At 36.5% G+C, this 19249-nt stretch overlaps 1 protein-coding gene across 1 annotated transcript in view; it reads left to right on the top strand.

Moving 5' to 3' along the window:
* WDR64 (WD repeat domain 64) overlaps positions 1-19249 on the top strand; it is an 85069-nt gene that overhangs the window by 15704 nt on the left and 50116 nt on the right. The window contains exons 6-10 of the mRNA XM_035900275.1: positions 1067-1096; positions 9247-9354; positions 10980-11194; positions 11697-11831; positions 14523-14602. Coding sequence (XP_035756168.1) covers positions 1067-1096; positions 9247-9354; positions 10980-11194; positions 11697-11831; positions 14523-14602 — 568 coding nt within the window. The remainder of the gene's footprint in view (positions 1-1066; positions 1097-9246; positions 9355-10979; positions 11195-11696; positions 11832-14522; positions 14603-19249) is intronic.

Here is a 19249-nt window from a genome sequence, read left to right as displayed (position 1 = left end):
TGACCCTAGAACATGAGACAGTTACCCTTCTCAGGATCACAGACATGGATGCAGCCTTGATCAGCACAGAAGACCTGTAGGAATAGACAGCCTTAAGGAAAATTCCCTGTGCCCACTCTAGTTAATGTTACAGTAGATAAAGCCAAATTTGATAACAGTGCATGGAAGTTAAACTCTTGATTAACAATAGTTTTAAACTCTGCTCAAGGACTGTCCATGATGACACTGGGCATCACACTTCCATGGGAAGAAAAATTTTGATCCTAGTTTCTTTGCTTATGAAACGTGGAATTGCTGGGGTGGGAATGAGGCACCACTGATTTATTAGTGAAGATGAACAGTGAGGAGGTGAAAAAGCAGCTGTGGGTGTTTCAGAAGAGAAAAGATTGAAACTGCTTTTGAAAACTGAATAGTAGTTTTGTTAAAGGACAAAGAAGGTGACCCTGTCTCTACCGGATGATGGTTACAGGTATGCCTACTACTCTGTGATTTTAAACACTTCAGTTTTTGAGTCACATGTTACGCTGTCCACCAATAGTTAACTTTGCTGAAGGATGCTGTACCAAAATGTGTATTCCTATCTGCAGCCTAACATGCTACCTCTAGCTCGTATTTTGCTGGCACTAGTTGACATGTCATCTGAGACAGCATTAGCTTGGCTTTCTGTATGCCACATCCTACCTCTTACAGGAACTGAAGCTATTCCAGCTGTAAAGGACCATTAGAAGCACAATTCCATGAGAAGAACAGCTGCTTTATACTCCACTATACAAAATGGATATTTTTTACTTATTTTGCTCATTCCAACATCTCAATTTAAAACAACAAACAAACAAACAAACCATGAAACAACTGTGAGAGAAAGAGGGGGTTTAAATTCCTCACTATATATAGGGGAACAGACAGTAGGTAGGTCACAGATCTTTCTCAGAAAAACTTAACCATGAACTCTTTCTGTTGGCTATTATTGTTCTATTCTGCCTGTGATACAGGAGAGCTGACTGTGTTCAGACTTTTAATTTAATTACTAACTTGTTATTGTGACAACCTATTTTTATTTTTTCAGATGAGGGTTCTGGCAACCACCAGTGTTGAAGTAAGTTAATTTTCATCCTTCTGTTAAATCATTTGAATTAAAAATCAGCAGGTACTAAAGTGAAATAATTAGAAACTGAGCATTATTCTAATGCTACTTCCACCCTTGAGACTTCTGTATAAGTTGGCATAGGGTGCCATAGGTCAAACAGATTCAATTTATTCCTTTCAATTATAGAAAAGATTCGGTAACTTGATTTCTTTCCTCTGATAAAAAGAAACCTCAGATAAATGCTGCTCTTTCTACCAAATTGTCCTTTACCCGTTACCCTTCCAGAATCTTTTCTTCTAAGTTCTAACACTTCAATTGTTCCTGTAAAATTTAAATAAGAAAAAAAGTATAATTTCTTCAGTGAAAAACAATTCTACATCTTGCTAGGTCGATTGGTTGGCTATACAGTATACACTTTAAAAGCTCATTTTTACCCTGGGAATATCACTGCAGATTTTAGGTAATCAGCATACTTCACATGACCTGCAGACAAGAGAACTGTCATCAGTCTTAACAAAGTGACATGACCTTAAAAGTCTGTGTAGGTAACTTGTGCCAGGGGGCAGTGCATTTTGTTGATTCTCTCTCACATATTGAGGATGTTCTAAAATGCGATAGAAATACTCCAAACCACAGGGCCTACTGCTCCAACTCAGAAAACAGCTCTGGGCCTGGGGTGCATTTTATTTGTTGCAAGGGCTAATCCGACCTGTGGAATAAATACAGAGATAAACTGTGAGAAACATTCTTGGGACCTATTGACTTTTGGAAACTTTGACTAGAATCAGCTTAGAGCTTCTCCTACAGCTGTGTTACAGGAGTGAATGACAGTAGTTAGTTCCCACTTTGATCATAGGAACAACTTCCCCAGTCCAAATATGCCAAGGTAGGATGAAAACAATATTTGGTGCTTGACCTCAGATATGCCAAGGGGAAAAAGCTGGAGCGCCAGCCTGAAGCTGCAGGGTTGTCTTCCTCTCTGAGCGCTAAGCACTGATCTTAGAATGATTCCTCAGAGGATGTGGAGGTTTTTTTGCTGTGGCAGTAGGACAATACCTGGCAGAATTAGGCACCATTGAGGGTTATTTCTGCCATAAAAAATGTGAAAGGAGGATATGTTTAACATAAACGTATCTTTCAGTCTTATGGTATAATACCATAATTGTTAGGATTTTGATTAAATGTATCTTTCAGTCTTATGGTACAATACCATAATTGTTAGGATTTTGATTCCAAACATACAATACCAAAATTCATAGTTTTAGTATCCACAGATAACACTGTTTAGTATCTGTGAGCACCTACTTCTCTTCAGCCCTGCACCAGATCTGTGTGGCCTAGCCTGATCTGCTGTCTCTGTTGCCACGTGCTGCTCTTCCACCCTTTCCCAGCTGAGAAGTATCCACTTTTTCAGCCTTTTCAGGAAAAGGAAGAAGTAGGTTAGAAATAGTTTGGATTCCTCCCCCTTGAGATGGAGGATCGTTGCTGCTGAGGATCACTGGATCAGTTGGGATTATTACTGCTGAACATGGCAGTCACTACTGTAAAGTCTTTCAGGGGAAAATCTTTGGCTTCTCAGGGACAATTATTGACTGAGGAGCTGACGGTTAGTGAAGAGAAAAGAGCAACCCATGCCCACAACCTTATGAAATCCTTCTGGCTCTGCGTCTGAAAGATTTAATGGTATTTGGTGGTGTCATGTTAGTTTATTGTTGTTAGACTCACTTTTTTTGGTATCAGAATTGTGAAGTTTTCAGATAGTTTAGTTAAAAAAGACCCTCTTCTGCTTTCTGCTCTGCCTTGTTGTAAGGAATAGGGAATCTTATTTAACATTCTTATTTAAGTGTTTGCACTGAACAATCCTGTCCTTAGCCAATTTACTTCCTTCCCATCCTTCCTGTAACTACTGCACTGAAAATAGAATTAAAATTACTAATACTAGGCTTAAGGTTGAACATTTTGATGGTTGCTAAAAGATTTTCATGTTTACAGAACATAATATTTTATGCTATTTTGTTCTTAAAATGAAAATTTCATATCCTTATCCCAAATCACAATGAAATAAAGTTCTGGACTGTTTTGAGAGAATAAATTCCACTTTCCAGGCAGTTGAAATGTGTGATACTATTAAATTTATTAACTTGGGAATTATTTGAGAGCTATATCTCTAGAACTGGGTTGGGGGTTTTTGTTTGAAGTATGCTTATTAAAACTGAAGCTTTATATTTTAATAGCTTTTATCTAGACATTTATTGAAAATCAAAGGCCAATATCTTATGTGAGTATAAATCATCACCCACCATTTACTTATTAAAGATATGGTGAATTATACTAGTCGATGACCTCAGCACCAAATGGTTGTAATGTACAACTGTGAATAATACCTCATGATTAATTTCTGAATAGCTAAAGAGATAAAGCTGCCTTTGCCTTGCAGGGCTTACATTTTTCTTTTTCAGCTCTGCAGAAATAACAGTCCATTCTTTGCTCACTGCAATTATTATGCCATTTTCATCTGTTTTAACACCATCATCAGTACTGGCACAAGTTAATTGATCAAGCTATATATTTTTAGGCATTTTTGTGCAAATGAAGTAAGGTACTAAATTCAGAGATAGGTTATCAGGCTCCAAACCTACCATCCATTGATAAACAATGATGCATGCAGAGGGTGGCTAACAAATTGCAGAATAATCATTAGGTTCCTCTACCCTCTGCCATTCAGTGTTCTCATTCTTAAGGTGTTTCAGAACAGAGGCTTACTCAACCAGAGCAACAGAGGTCTTAGCCCTGAGGATATTGAACCAGAAAGGCTGTGAAACACAGTAGGTCTAGGATTAAAATCCAGTGGATTGCAGCCACCAGAACTTTCCCATTGTCATGATGATATAAACAGAACATGAACTATGAGTACAGACCATTTACTATTTTGTTCCAGGGATGTTATGGAGAACAGGTCACTCCAAGAAAACCTGATTTCATTTCTTGATGAGATTATGTGACTGAGTGGAAAGAATAGAGGCTAAATATAATACACTTAAAACTCTGTATAGTATTTGACTTAGTACCATATGACTTCCTGTTTTAAAATAGGACCACTGAAAAAACCATTAGAGTGCATGTTAAATGGATTAAGAATTGTCCAGCTGCCAGGTCCCAAAAATAGTAGTCAGCATAGAATCATCACTGAATGATGATGGGAATATTGGTAGTGAACAAGTCACTTCTCGTGAAGAATGAACATGAAATTGCTTTTAAATATGGCATGGAAAATTATAAACAGACCCAGTGAATGAGCCAGACAAGCTGAAACAGAAACAGTATTGGGAATGAGGGTGTGAAGATAGAGCCCTTGAGTGACTGGATGGAACAAGGAAATAATGAAGAGGTTGATCTGGTGCAGTTGCCTGGTTTGTCTGTCAAGTACTGCAGCGCTAAGAGAAATTCTTACAGCCATTGTTCTAAAGCTGGAACTTCTTACAGTCTCTGGCAGACTGTTCTCTTCTATCAGCCACTTCTCAGTGTATCAAGTTATTAATTTGTGCATTGCTTTCTTCAGGACTTTTATACTATTAGTTTCTGAGTAGTCTTAAGCCACACTAGGAGCCTGTTTTGGTCAAGGACTTTCATTTTGGTTCTTAACAATAGAGCACCATGCTCTGCTGTTTACACAGCCTGTTTATTCCACAGGCTGAGGTCCTTGAACAAGAACTGGTGTGGAAGGCAGTTCTAGCTAACTTGAGCAATCTCTCCATCTCTGTTAGGCTCTAAACTTCTGAGTGAACGTTCTCTGGACCATGCTACGCAGAAAGCCAAACTCAGTCAGTGGTCACTCTAGGCCTTTATATCCACTGATATTTGGTGCAATTTAAGTTATTTCACTGGAATAATTAAAGACAAAATTAGTGCAATTTGTCTTAAGATGAGAATCTTTCAGTTATATACATGAAAACACTTCCATTGCTGCCTCTTCCAGTAAACTTCAATTTCTCTATGCTGGATCTTTCCCTGACTGGCAACTTCTAATAAACTTGTACAATAAATACATTCTTTTCTACTTGTGCTTATAAATAAAACAAAAGGAAAGAAGAGGATAAATCTGGAGTACCTTTTACTAATTCTTGCACTCTGCTGGCATATACAATTTGCACGTCCTGTGTTGAAACCTGTTTTTTTCAGATACTTTTTTAGACTGCCAGTCAGTAATTAGAAATATTTACCTTCTATTGAGAGGACAATCCTGCAAGAGAAATTCTGTCTCAGTTGAAGCCTTTGGCTAACATTTTCCTCCTGTCTGAGTATTCATTGCTTCTCTACCTGTGTCTTTCTCCTTTCACTCAAAGTTTGTTGCAGTTCAGATGCGGTAAGGAAAATTTGTATGTGTACACCATATGGTTTTATTTGTATGTGTAGTAGGCATAAGTTGATGTATGTAGCCTTTGTATAGACCTTGTGAAAAAAACTTCATATGAACACATGTTCTTATTTACTCTTCAAGCCAGAAATGGCTCTAATGCTTCTTATATTGTAATTTCTGTCAGTTTTTCTCTCCTCTTCAGTGAAATAGTATCTTAATGATAATTATGTCTCTAAGCCAGTGGCTGCTACACTACGATGGCTAGGATGCTTCACTGTAAAAGAAAGATCAAGCTCAATTTTACTTGACTGGTTTTTAAATGTTTATTTAACTTCAAGCAGACCTTTCGCTTGCTGAATTAGAGCATAGAGCTATTCCTATTTGGAGTAGAAACAGTCAGAGCAGAAGGTACATGCTATTCCAACATCTGTTTCCCTTTCACTGATGACTTTTTAGGGGAGTAATAGTCCTCAACCCTATGAGAGAAGGATTTTCCCTGAAGATATGCTAAGTGTTAAGGTACCTTTACGTAGCTATGCATAGGCATGTGTTCCTTCTTTCATTTGCCTAGGGAATAACTGCTGCCAAGTTCTTATTTGACAGTCTCATTTTCTAGTCACAGATACTGTGACATGAGAGAGAAGCTGAAGCCCATCCTCACACCCTGTTTGGTGGCTCAGCATCATTAGCTACATGGACAGAATAGTGAGAGAGAAACTGATATCTAGAATTGCCTAATAAAGCTGGAACCAGAGTTATTCTGTAAATTGGTGGGAAGCAGAGACTATTTAAGGCCCTGTAGAGTGTAAGTATATGGACTAACTTAGACTCCAATGTAATTAAGAAACTAACTTAATTTTGTAAAATTTAGTTGCTTAGTTGTGGAAAGTTAAATGTTTCTCATTTTTCCTGGATGTGAAAGGTTGAATCTCATTTATCTGTGTGTATGAAAATCTGAAATAAATTAATTTACTCCAGTGGCTATGTCAAAGGGGCAAAGGGTCTCTGGCATCTGTTTCTATGATCAATGAGAAAGCATCTAGCTTTCTGTGGAAAGGCTATTCCATCCTGTGGAAAGGACTCTGACGTCAGCTGAACGAAAAACTTGAAAGTCTCATTGTCAGGTGCCAGCATCCAGTAAATACGCAGTGCATTTTTACCTGCAGGTAGACATGCGATAAGAAGAAAAAGACAAGAGTTCACAGAATGTCAAAGACGTGACCTATAGTTTCCTTTAGAAGAAAGCTTCAGGAGAGTAGGCTTTGATAGCAGGCCTTAAGGCAGAGAGATTAAAGGAAAACATTTGCTCTTTGAGACATTTAAAGAAATTTGCCTGGAAACTGTAGCTCACTGCTGGACATGTGAACATCATTGTTCTAATATTTTGGTCCTCTGCTAGAATATAATATTTTAGAATATTATATTTTAGAATTAGAATATAATATAATAAATTCTAACATAACTTCTCTGTTAGAATGAGTAAATTGTGCCCTGCCACAACAGCCATTTTCACTCTGTCCTATGTTCTCAAAGTATTTGAATTTGACCACCAGTATGGGAAAACAGAATAATAGCCTTAAGCTAATATGCCTAAAAGATGTTTAAGTATGATGAAGATGTTTCCCTTGTGTTGCCAAGCTAATCTCTAGCCTTTCCCACTCATTCTTCCTTAACTATTATCAGACAGATTACTTTTCTCTGTCTTCCAGATTATCCTCACAGATTAACTGGGTTGTTTCTCCCAACTAGGTGAGAAATACTTGGTGTTCAACTGGGATAAGTCCCCTCTCAAGGCTTATGCTGACTGACTTGGAAAGATTCAGTTACCAGGACAGCATATATGGGGGACAGAACTTCTCATGGGAGGCAGGCATTTGGTCTGTAAATAAGGACTAGTCATGCCTTCTCAGATTGCTGTCCTGTAATGTGATTTGTTTTGTTTAATAGTTTCAAAGTAATATCAGAGATTCTTGGTTGTATTTCTAGGCAAGTATATGAAATAAATTTTTTTATATCAATGTTTTAAGTCCTTTCATCAGGCCTTCTTTCATTGCCTAAAATTCAACTACAACACAAAAGAAGAAAGCAAAGGGACACCTATCCCTTAGACTTCCTCTGTAAGCAAAGTGCAAAGATTCTCCTTGCTGCTTGCTTTTGACCTTCCTTTTGCCTCTATGTGATAGCCTGCAAAATCTTTGGAAGATGCAGCTCTGTTGCTTTGACTGCATCATCACAAACCAGCACTATAAAATAGTAGCTTAATTGCAGATGTAAAATGAGCTTTTTTATACCAGTTAGTCATTGTTATCTGACAATACTGTAAGGACTCCAAAAAGCCACAGCTATTAACGTCTTCTGTAAGAATTACCAAGCAATCCATAAGGCCCCTAAAGGACTGACATTTTCTATGTGTTTATTGTAGAAAGCAGCACAAGAAATCCTTGTAAATGTATTACCACTTGCCCACAGGCCATTAGGAAGGAAAGAAGCTTTCTCCTTTAATAGAATGTTGACATTACTCTGTCAGGATTTGGGGGCCTTTACACTAACAGCAAAATCAATATTGTGTACAACAATGGAAGTAAAAGTAGAAGCATCAGCAGCTGCCTTGAGTTCACCACGGGTTTAGTCTTGTGAATTTTGCTTCTTAACTCACTTTGTGGATGTAAACTGTATCTTTAGCAACATAGGTCCCTGTTCTAGTTGTTTATCAAGTACTTCCACTGGAAGTGCTTTTTAGAGGTTACAGGTAGGTATAGCTTCATTGAAGAACTGCCAAAAAAGTGTGGTTTAAGACTGTGTCAAATGTTTCTTTGTCACTTTAATCTAGAAAAATGAGTAAGATGTTTCAGTCAGTTATTTTATAGATGATCTGAATTATTTTTATATAGTAGATAATTATTCCATTGCAGAAATAACAAAAAACACCCTGTATTTCAATATGTGAATTTAATACAGAAGAGAAATATAAAAGCCTATAAACTGTGAAATGCAATTGCTGAAATAAGATTTTTAAAACTTACTGAAATGAAAATGGAAATTAAATATAGCATATTCCGTTTCAATCCTGCTCTGATTTAGGAAGGTCCACTACATTTTGGGGAAAAAAATCAAACAGGTATTAATGTTTCAGAAACAACAACAAAAAATCTGGCCAGTATAGTAGTGAATTTGAGTCCCTAATCTTACAGTCTGCAAGAGAAATTAGTTTACATTGACCTGTGTAATTGCAAGTATACTTGAAAGATGGCTTAATATGGGCAGATGTACTGTAAATCTCTGTAAATAATTGATCTACCTATTGGGAGAATTAAAATTATTTAATACAAGTAACTTATTTTCATAAACATTTGTTTCAGTAGGGTTTGTGCTATTATAGTTGAATTTTTTGCTGCTTTTTAACTTTCCTTTGTTTTGAACTAAACTGTATCCAAGAAAATTTTTTATCTGCTTTACCATGGATGTTGTAGCTTAAATTTCCTCTACTCAGAGTGCTTTTTGCAGAGTGTCATCGAAGTTCAGCTAACAATATAGATGTATTGTGTCCTCTCATGTTCAATATTTGTGCATCTGAGGTGAGTCACTGATAACAGAAGTTGAGCCTGGCACCTCTGTAACTTCACATATGAGCTGTTCCCGAGTTAGAACTCTCAGTTCCATTAGCTGGGGCTGGATCTAGCAGTCACGAGTGTAGAGTATATCAAATTTATGTGGAGGCGGTTCAAAAATATGTACTTAAATAACAAAGGTTATAAATTTACAGAGAAAATACTTCTTTAACTACCCTTTTTATTTTCATCAGGATACTGCTTGGATCACTGGATGTGATTTCCTACCTCAGCTGAAATGTGTTGTGGCTGTAACTGAAAGGACAGTCATCGTCTGGGACTATAAATCAAAAGGGAGTCAGGTAGTATGTTGGATCAGGCAACTGTTAAAGAGGAAGCCTGAAAAAGATTAGTCTTTGTTTTCAATATACATTCATATTCCTTTTATTTAACAGGATAAAGGCATTACTTTTGTCTTTGTAGGAACTCAGTGAAACAGTGGAATTTATACTTAAGGAAGGAATACCCTTTCCACACCAAATGGGATTAGTAGACTGTCTTGAAAACTTGAAAGAAAAAAAGAGGAAAATTTTGTACAAACCTCCAATTTATTTTCTATTTATATCTAATGCATATGCGTTCACATGTATAGCTAATGTGTGTGCACATGCATATGTATATTTTGGAATCTATTTAAGAATGAAGGGACAGGTTTCCCAGGGAATTTAACATAGACTCCTTTGAGGTAACTTCCTGGTTTAACGAAAATATTTCTTCACATCCTGCATTTTGTTCAGGACTTTCCAAGAGCAAAGCATCCCAATGTTGACAGTGTATGTCCAAACAGTTAAAGTTTTCTTGAACGCATTATTACAAATTATGATTTCTGACTCATACCTTATATTTTTCCTCCCGTTTCTGAGGCTTTTCTCAGCAGTTCTGAGTTGGCTGAGAAGATTAGAGGAAGCAAAGTAAATATTTTAGGATTTGATCAGGCCTTAGGACTTTTTTTTTATTGTTCTCAATATTAAAAGGCCTCTCCCCAAGCTCAAACAGGCCAATGGAAGTCTTTCTCTCAACCCAGTCAGACTCCTGGGAAGGAAGGCTCAAAACCATACTCTCCATTCTCCAGGTTTCCTCCAGTCATTACATCAGTGAGAGTTGAAACTGTCCTATGGCTGACTAGGGCCAGATCTTTTTCGAGAACACAGATATAATATACAGTTCTATATCTGTGTTATGTCTCTTTCTTTAATGTTTCTGTGCTACACAGACAACACTGAAGCAGTTAATTCCTATGGCATGTGAACAGTTGCCAGTTTAGGTTGGCAAGGATGTTTTAATCAAATAACAGATGGAGTCAGGCGGTAGAACCAATAAACTGTATAATGCAGATGACCCAAAATCCCATTCCCAGGACTTTTCAGTCTAGCAAATACCACAATGGCTTGCAGCTGTATTCATTCTCACTATTTCAATTCCTGAAAATTCAAACACCTGCCCATATAAGGACACTTGGTACTCCCAAGCTGTATTAATAATTAGTACTCTGATATAATTTCTCTCTGTGTGTTACTGTGGCATTTTGTGGTTTGATTAATTCTTTGATTTGGCTATTGCCCATTTTCTTGTAGACAGCATCTTATTTTTGAACAGGAAACCATACACAGTCTTAGCAAATACACCATCCCTCTTAGCACGGTGAGATCCTCCCTAAAATTTGTAATTAATATTTCCTCACTGAAATGGAAAAGGATACCTATGAAACAAAGCCTCACTGAAATCCTTAAAGTTTGCATTTAACTTCACTTGGCGATGATCTTCCATGACTTTTTAGTAGCAGGAAATAGCTATCACAGGGGGAGCTTTAAAAAACAAAGTTAAGAACTGAATGCTGATGAAAGTGCATAAGCATGATATGTTCAATCAATTTAAGGGCTCATGTGCAATATCTAATAAACTATCTATCATCTACTGTATTTCACAGAATAATTGCTTTATCATCAAACCAATGGAAAATGGTCTGCTCTGTGTTTGCACGGTGACTATGTCAGATCACCTGGCTAAGGATAATATCCTAATAGGAGATGACAAGGGTTATGTCCACCTGGTTTCTGTGACTGGTGATCACTTTGGATTGAAACAATGCAAAGGCAAAAAAGAATCACAACTTCAGGTCTTGGACTCCAAAACTTTTCGCATGTAAGTTTCTTATGATAAAATATTATCAGTCTCACAATTTTATTTTTTTTTAATTTGGGTTTTCTCTGGCCTAAATGGAGGGTTAGAATTTGTGTATAAATTAACCCCACTTAACAAGGAAAATTTTTCAAACTGCAGTAAGTATGATATGCTTGTTGTGTGAAGCAAATGCCATTATTTTCAGTAGGACATTTTACAAGAGATCTTACAACAGAGAGGCTGCAGAGTAAAATTCCACAATTGCCGTTGTCCAGTTTGATATAGGCACACCTTTATTGTGCCCAATTAGATGGAAGCATAATTGCTACTAGAGAAGTGCATGATTCAATCCTAACTTCAGCTCTGCTTGCTTTTGAGCTGGAAGAGTGGTTCTGTATCTGCCCTGGATATTAAATGCTAGCATCAGTTGTGTACAATCTCACTGACAAAATCCCTATTCACTGATGGGCATATTACAGTAGAAGTTAGTATATTCTAACAACATCTCAATTTATATCCCTAGTGTTAAACGCAAGCTACATGATGACTGGGTTGTGAAAGTTAAGTATATTTCTGACCTAAACTGTTTTGGATCCTGCTCCTCAGACAGCAATCATTCATTTGTTTTGGATGACATAAAGCGACTAGAGGACAACTTGTAAGTATATGACATCTTCTGAAAATCTCCAAATGAGATCAGTGCCTCATAAGATGCCATCCTGTTGTATTGATGCTGTCTTTTCTATAAGCATTGTTAATACAAACAAAAATACAACTCCTTAAATACTTGAACATTTTTGTTTGTTAGCTTTTGATGGAGGAGAGGACTGTCCATATATGTTCATTACTCACAATCCTTAAAATAAGTTTCTTTGGCAGTGTTGTCTGCTCCAACTTGTCCTCAGCAGGCAAATTTTAGTTAGAAAATTTATTGCTTTGTTACATGTATATCATGTATCCTTCCTTTAAAATTTATATCCACACAAAAATATATTTGACTAAGTTTCATTTACAGTTCCATTTTTTGCAAGTTTCAGTTACCCAGGCTTAAACCAAGAAAGCAATTTATTCTGAGGGCTGTGAAATGGATTTACTACGCAGCAGGAAAGGGGTTGTGGCCTCCTTATTTGTGCCATGTCATTCTTATGGTCCATCAGTGCTATTGCTAATTCTAAGCCTTAATAGTCTGTGATTTTAGAAGAGTTTATAGCCCAATTAAAAAATAAATAATACAATAATAAAGACAATTTGATGTAAAAAGGAACTCTAAATAGCATATAGACAGAACTTTTCATTCAAAGATCTCAAAGCACAGATCAGCTTTACAATTCCTCTTTGAGGTACATCCAGAGATTAATAGATTTTTAAGGCTAGTAGCAACAATTATGTTAATCTGTTTTATCTCTTGTATAACACAGGCCATAAATATTCACATAGTAATTCTTGCATCAATCTAATAACTTCAGGTTTTATGAGTATTACATGTCTGTTGTGGATGGGGAAAATGAAATATGAAATAATTATAGCTTGTCCAAGGTCACATATTGTGTCAGGAGAAAAGCTGAGAAATCCTATTTGATTTTGCTGGGAGTTTTGGAAACCTAGAATTAATCTGAGAAGAAAGAAAAAAAGGCTGCAGAGCCAAAAGTATAGTTAAAAGAGTATATGCTCCCACCATACAATTTTTGTTATACAGAACATTAACTACAAATATCTTGGTAGGTCTTTTTCATTTAACATTGACTATAATTGTGTCTCCAGTTCCAATAAATACATTTCTCTAAGCAGCTTCATGCAGCAGCTAAATGAAATTATATTTAGACAACTGAAAAATTACACAGCTGTTAAAATGAAATTAATAGCCCTAAAAATAGCTATGTATCAAATCACTTTGAAATGCCCATTCCATAAGTAATTATGGTTGAAATATATGATTTACTGGTGCTAGCAAAATAAATTTCCCCAATTAACTTTGCAGCAAGCAATTGTTATTGTGCTTGAAGAGGGATGCAACGTATCTTGTCTCCTATGTGTTTGTTAAGTTTCTTTGTGGATAATGGATGATGAGCATTTATAATTTTTTCTTGTAAAGTATCTAAAATGGGAGGTGTGGATGGGATCACTGTGTGCTTCTGTTGCAAGGCCATGACTTGGGAAGGACTTCACACTGCCAAAACCTCTTACGCACACTGATGTTAGAAGAGTATCAAGACCATTTGTTAAAGAGCCAATAGACAGTTATATAAAGTACTAAATTTAAGAAATAAAGGAAAAAGATGATAAATCCTGAGGAAATCTGACAATCACACATTTAAATCAAGTACTTGTTATTTTATACCGTCAAGAGAATTAAGATTCCACTGTTGGGCTTCCAGAAAGCAAGCTTTGCTCCCTCTAAGTAATAGGGAGTGAACAGCCTTTTATTTACACCTGCCTAGAAAGAACAAGCTTCTTCATTACTCCTCAAAGTTTCCAGAGTCTTTTGTCAAATTTACCAGTTATGGTTTTCAATATCCTTGGTTACTCTCTAACCCAGAACAAATAAACTACATATTTGTCTGGATTTGAAAGAAAAATTTTAAATGTGTACTCATTTAATTCTGTATAGCTTAATTACACTGTCAGTTATTGTTTCCTGGGAGACACGGGTGTTAGCCATGCTATTGCTGGCTCCAAAAATCCAGAAAATATTCACACAATAGTGGCAACGTATGAAACATGGAGAGGCAAGCAGAAGCTGCTCAAAGGATGTGTTTAGAAGGGACACTGAGTCAATCTGTCTGTGTTGGTTTTTTGGATTCCTGTGCTTTTGCAGTGAATGCAACAGAATGATTCAGTTCAGTTTCAGAAACTTGCAGTCTCTTCTTATTATACAACATAAAATAGATAAAACAGAGACTGCATTATACAATACATTACACATAAACAGCAGAAAGGTAGCTGCACTTACTTTTTGCAAAATAGAGGCCATAATTGACCTCCATGTCTGAAACAGGCAAAGGCATTTGGTTTTGTACTTTTCCTCAGCGATGTACTGCTTTAAGCACACAGATGTGTGTGGAGGCTTACTTTGGCAACAGCTACCATTTTAGGACTCTGTCTGGAGTATGACTGATAAAGGATTCAGGTGTTCAAATCAGAGATTTATTACTTTAATGGAAAGTGTACCCTGTTCACATTTTATTGATGCTAGTTATCTAAGTCACCGTTATAAATCAATTTGCTTTTAGCAAGAGATTGTATACATTATGCAAGCAGCTATTCTATATACTACAGAAAAGTGGAGTGACTGTAGTCTGTATTTTCCTAGTGTTTCTTACCTGATTAACTGTTTTATTAATGATTACAGACCTGTAAAGGAATTTTCTGTCCCTAGAGGGGTCAATGCCTTCACATACTGTGGAAAAGCAAAAGTTGTTGTCACTGGGGGTAAGTGTTGGGATTTTTTTCCAAGAGATTGTTCTGTTGTGAGTTTTTTTCCCAGTTAAATGAGATCAAATAAAGCTGATTTAGTATCTTAAGCATTTAAATAATGGCTTCTGTCTTAAATGATAGGAAACAGAGGTCTTGCTTTTAATTGCTGGGAGCCTCACACTGAAAAGATACAGTTCCTGACAGGAATTTATCAAGGGCTCAGTCTGGGCTTGATCGAAGCATCATGTTATTTATACAATAAAACAGGAGAAACAATACATTGAACTACTCTAAGGCACCTTTCCAACTCACAGTGATGACTCTCTTGGCCAGGTTATACACATTACTCTCTGCACTATCAGTAGGGCTCCCATCCTTTCCTATTACTCTTTGGCCATCGTTTCCTTTCTTAAGCAATCACATTGGCCTGTCTTAATACTTTCCGTTGCTCTTCTCCCCGATCATGTTTCCCCAAAGCTTTACTGTCTGTTCTTTCAAAGCAGACTGCAGAAATAGCAATCTTACAGCCATTTCTTCCCTGTTATCCAATAATTTTATGAGCCTTTCTATTGCAGTGGTCATATTTTGTGCTGCAGAAGTGTGGCTGGAGTATGGCAGCAGTCTTGTTTGTATATTCTGTCTGACAGGGTGATGCCCTGGAGTGACATCAGTGCTGCCTATCTCCAAGTCTTCAGTATGACAGTCTTCCTTAAAACTTTGTTAAAAATTGTTTTGAACAATATGTATCACATAGCAATTCTTATGTCTATATTTAACAAGAAGAAAAAAAAATGGCCAGCGTTCTGCTACCCAGCCTTGATAACATGCAAGACAGTAAAACAAATTTGAAAAAAAAAAAAGACCTAGACATGGGAAATAATGCAATTCAAGTTGAATTGTAGCAGTTTACCAAAGGGAAAACTATGACAGCTATCAAAATAAATATCAGACAGTTCTATTGATTTTCTAAACACAAGATTTAAAGCGAAAGCAATAGGGCTATAGGAAAGTTATTAGTGAAAATTCTGAAGTTCAGCCTTATTTACATTGATTCTACATTGATTCTACATCACAAGGAGTAGTCTGGAGAAATTTACTGATAGCATAAAGTAGGGAGGACCCCTACATGAAGTAGGGGTAGTTTTCTCTATAAAACAGAATGTGGTTAGTATTTCCTACAGGGAGGATTTTACTGTAATAATAAAAATAGGGTGAAGTGTCTGAATAGGACAGAAGGTCAATTACAGAGGAACTAACAAAAGTTTCTGTTACACACTGAAAATTCTTCTTATAGAAATAGCAGCAGAAGAGAAAAATCTGGATAAACTTCCTAAGAAAATAAGAATAGCTATGGTAGGCCACACAAAGTGTCTGCCTAGCCCTCTATCCCCTCACTGACAGTGACCAGCAATAAACACCTATGGCAGAGCATAGGGCAATCATGCAGCAATACTTGCCCTAGGTACCTGTGTTAGTTGAAATATCTGTTCTGCAGGTAACAAAGCATTAACTTCTCTGAATTTGACAGTAGTGAAACCTCATGTTGTACTGGAATCCACTGTATGCTTGATATGAGCCATGTTTGAGACAGATTGGTTGAATATGGAAAAAGGGTGGGGGAAACATATCACATAGAGACTAGACCTGTTACACAGAGATGAAAAAGTGTATTTTCTGTATCCTGGCAAAATGATAATTAACAAGGAATACCATTGCTATCTATAAAAATATCAGGAGAACAAATATTAGAGAAAAAAATTAAGAGCAGTGATGTTCTGGAAGAGTCTTCTGAATAGTGGCAGTTGCAGAAAGAAATATCCTCCTCAGTTTAAAATGGAGCTTGACATTTTTGAAAAGCATAGATTCTGTATTTGCCTGTGATGGCTGGAGGCTAGACTTGGAATGCAGGAACTCCCGTCCCATCTAAACAGCTACCTAATCAGAGTATTTTAGAAAGAGCTGAGCTTTCTCAACACAGCATTTCAATTTATCTTGACTTTCACGGCACAAAAGTACAGAAAGCATGGGTAACGTGACAAAAGTTTAATAATATTGTGTTCAAGGACTCTGTAATGATGATTTTGAAAAAGTTTAAGAATTGTACTTTCTTCTAACAATCTCCCAGACTATTCCTGGATCATAACATTTACCTACCCTTGATTTGGAATCCTGTCTTGCTTGTTCACCCATTGGCCTTCATCTTGCTATTAAAAGGCATCTCCCGTCTCTCACCCTCATTCCCAGTGCTTAGCCCTGCTGCTCCTCTTGAAGACAAAAGGAAAATATTCCTCAGATGGATTACTAAGAGTCACAGAAGAGAGTGGTGTTGCATGGACAAAGAAAGACAATGACAGGGTGTGATCATCTCTTTCAATTTCATTGTGAAGTTTAGATCAGCCAGGGGCTACTATGAAGCTGCACCCAGAATTAAATATAATCCTTCAGCCACTTGAGAGATCCATTTACTAAAGTTTTCAAAAGTTGAGCTTTAGAGTTCAGTGCTCTATTAATAAAATGTACTGCTCACAATGGCACAGCAGTCACTCAGACTACAGCACACTATGTTTGCCTCTGTATCTTAGAAGCTATCCCCTCTTGTTTGGCTGAGAAACGCATGTTGATGATCCAGTTAATGAGAGAATTAAACTGTTTCAAATGAACATAGGTTAGTCTTGTTGATTAGCAAGCCTGCAATTTTACCTGTAATATACCCTAAAAATCAAAGATCAGAGCAGTTAAATAATGCAGGAATCATAATATATAGATTTCTCGGTGACATGCAAACATCTGTAAAAACTATGTTTGTATGTCACATTCAGCAATTAAAAAAAAAAATCCAACCTTTGATTGCAGGCTAGCTTCTAAACTGTTCAGTGGGGATAAATCTGCTAACCACTTTACTAAGCCCCGATCTATTGTTATTTAGCCAGGTGTTTACAGCACAAATGGTATGCAAAATACCACAATGTATTGTTACACTAGGAAATTATTATTAAAAGCGCCATGTTTTAACATCCTTACTCCTCCATAATTTACTTTTTGTATTTGATAATGCTCATGAGTTTGCCAGTACTGTGACATAACCTATTTTCATCTTCCAGATATTTGATATTTATAATAATGAATAAGAAACATACAGGCAAACCTGGTACAGAGTCCACTTTTCATGCTAAAAGCTAGACTTCTTTAACTAACAAAATGAGAAGAGCCTGATAGTGGCGTAAAATATAGAGCCTGTAGTAATTTAGAATAACTTTTCTGTGTAGCCATTTGCATTAACATTATGATGAATGGAAAAGAGGTATGATTTTCCTCTTATTCTGTATCCATTTGAATTCCAAATATATCTTAAGCATCACCTCGGGGAACAGCTACAGTTAAAATCAAATTATGTATGCATATAAAAGCTGGAGATGATCAGTTTTAAATTACTTGATGCATCAACTTCTAACCCTAGTATTGCTTCAAATCCAGCTGTTGTTCTCCTGTGAGCAATAAAGTAGAAGAAAAACTGTTATTGATTTCCAAATCTAGCAGTAGCAGTTTAAGACTGATAAAAAGAAGTCCTCTGTGCTTGCTGAGAATCCTTTGCATATTCCTGGCAACAGTGAAGTAACTGGTAACAACTTATATCTTATATTTTTTTTTTTTTTTTTTTTTTTTTACTGGCACTATACATTGGTATTGACATTTTCAGGAATTCCCAGGAATCCTAGTTATAGAATTCACATTCCAGGACTCCATTAATACTAGCCCTCACAAGCATAAGCAGAATTTTTTCTATGATGAAGTCTAAATTTAAGAAGCATGTATAAAGACAGACAAGGAAGCACAAAAAAAAAGAGAGACATTGGTCAATATGATAAACACATGAACTTGTGTTAGTTTACCAGATGTCTAACTGTTCTGAAGACTGGTTTTGCAGACATTATAATCCAAGATTATTTAAAAGGCAGGCTTGCATGAATGATGAGTTGTTTTAAAGAATAAGGGGTCCTTCTGTGTGCAAGGAGCAGCATAGAAAGAAACCAGGAGTTACAGTTTTCTTTTCTAGTTCATCAGAGGATACCAAGCTAAGCCTAGCATTTTTTTCCATTCAAAAATGTTATTGTTCTCAAAAGGGCTTCAACATCACTGAAATGCAAACACCTTAGCAGACTTGTAATAGCACAAAATTGCGAAACTGTGAGCAAGGGAGACAATTTGACAAAGGATCACATGTTCAAAGAATGCATTGGAATCCATAATATCTAGCTAGAATAGAGCTGTGGTCATAGAATCTGATTTTTTAAAAAGCCCTAAACACATGCTTTCATAATTATTTATCTTGGAATGGAGAACACCAAACTGAGCTCGTTATGATTCAAATCATTGATTTCACAGAATCTTAAAAATTTTCTATCTGATATGTAGGCAGATAATTCATCTTCTTCAAGCTTTTCTTGAATATGCTTAGTACCCATGCCTTCTGTGTCAGGATTCTGAATCCTAGAGGCATATTTGGAGCACAGAGAGAATAAATGTTCCAGCAAATGTTCCAGTGAAGCAGTGAATGCTAGGGCCAATCTGGCATTAGTCCAGAAAGAGGGGAGAGAACACATCCACTATAACCAAATCCACCATTATTTCAACATCAGTAAAAGGAACAAAAACTAATCCACT

Source organism: Egretta garzetta, unplaced genomic scaffold (genome assembly GCF_000687185.1).
Source record: "Egretta garzetta isolate BGI_Z169 unplaced genomic scaffold, ASM68718v1 scaffold248, whole genome shotgun sequence".
Lineage (NCBI taxonomy): Eukaryota > Metazoa > Chordata > Aves > Pelecaniformes > Ardeidae > Egretta > Egretta garzetta.
This window is presented reverse-complemented; position numbering and strand designations above follow the sequence as displayed.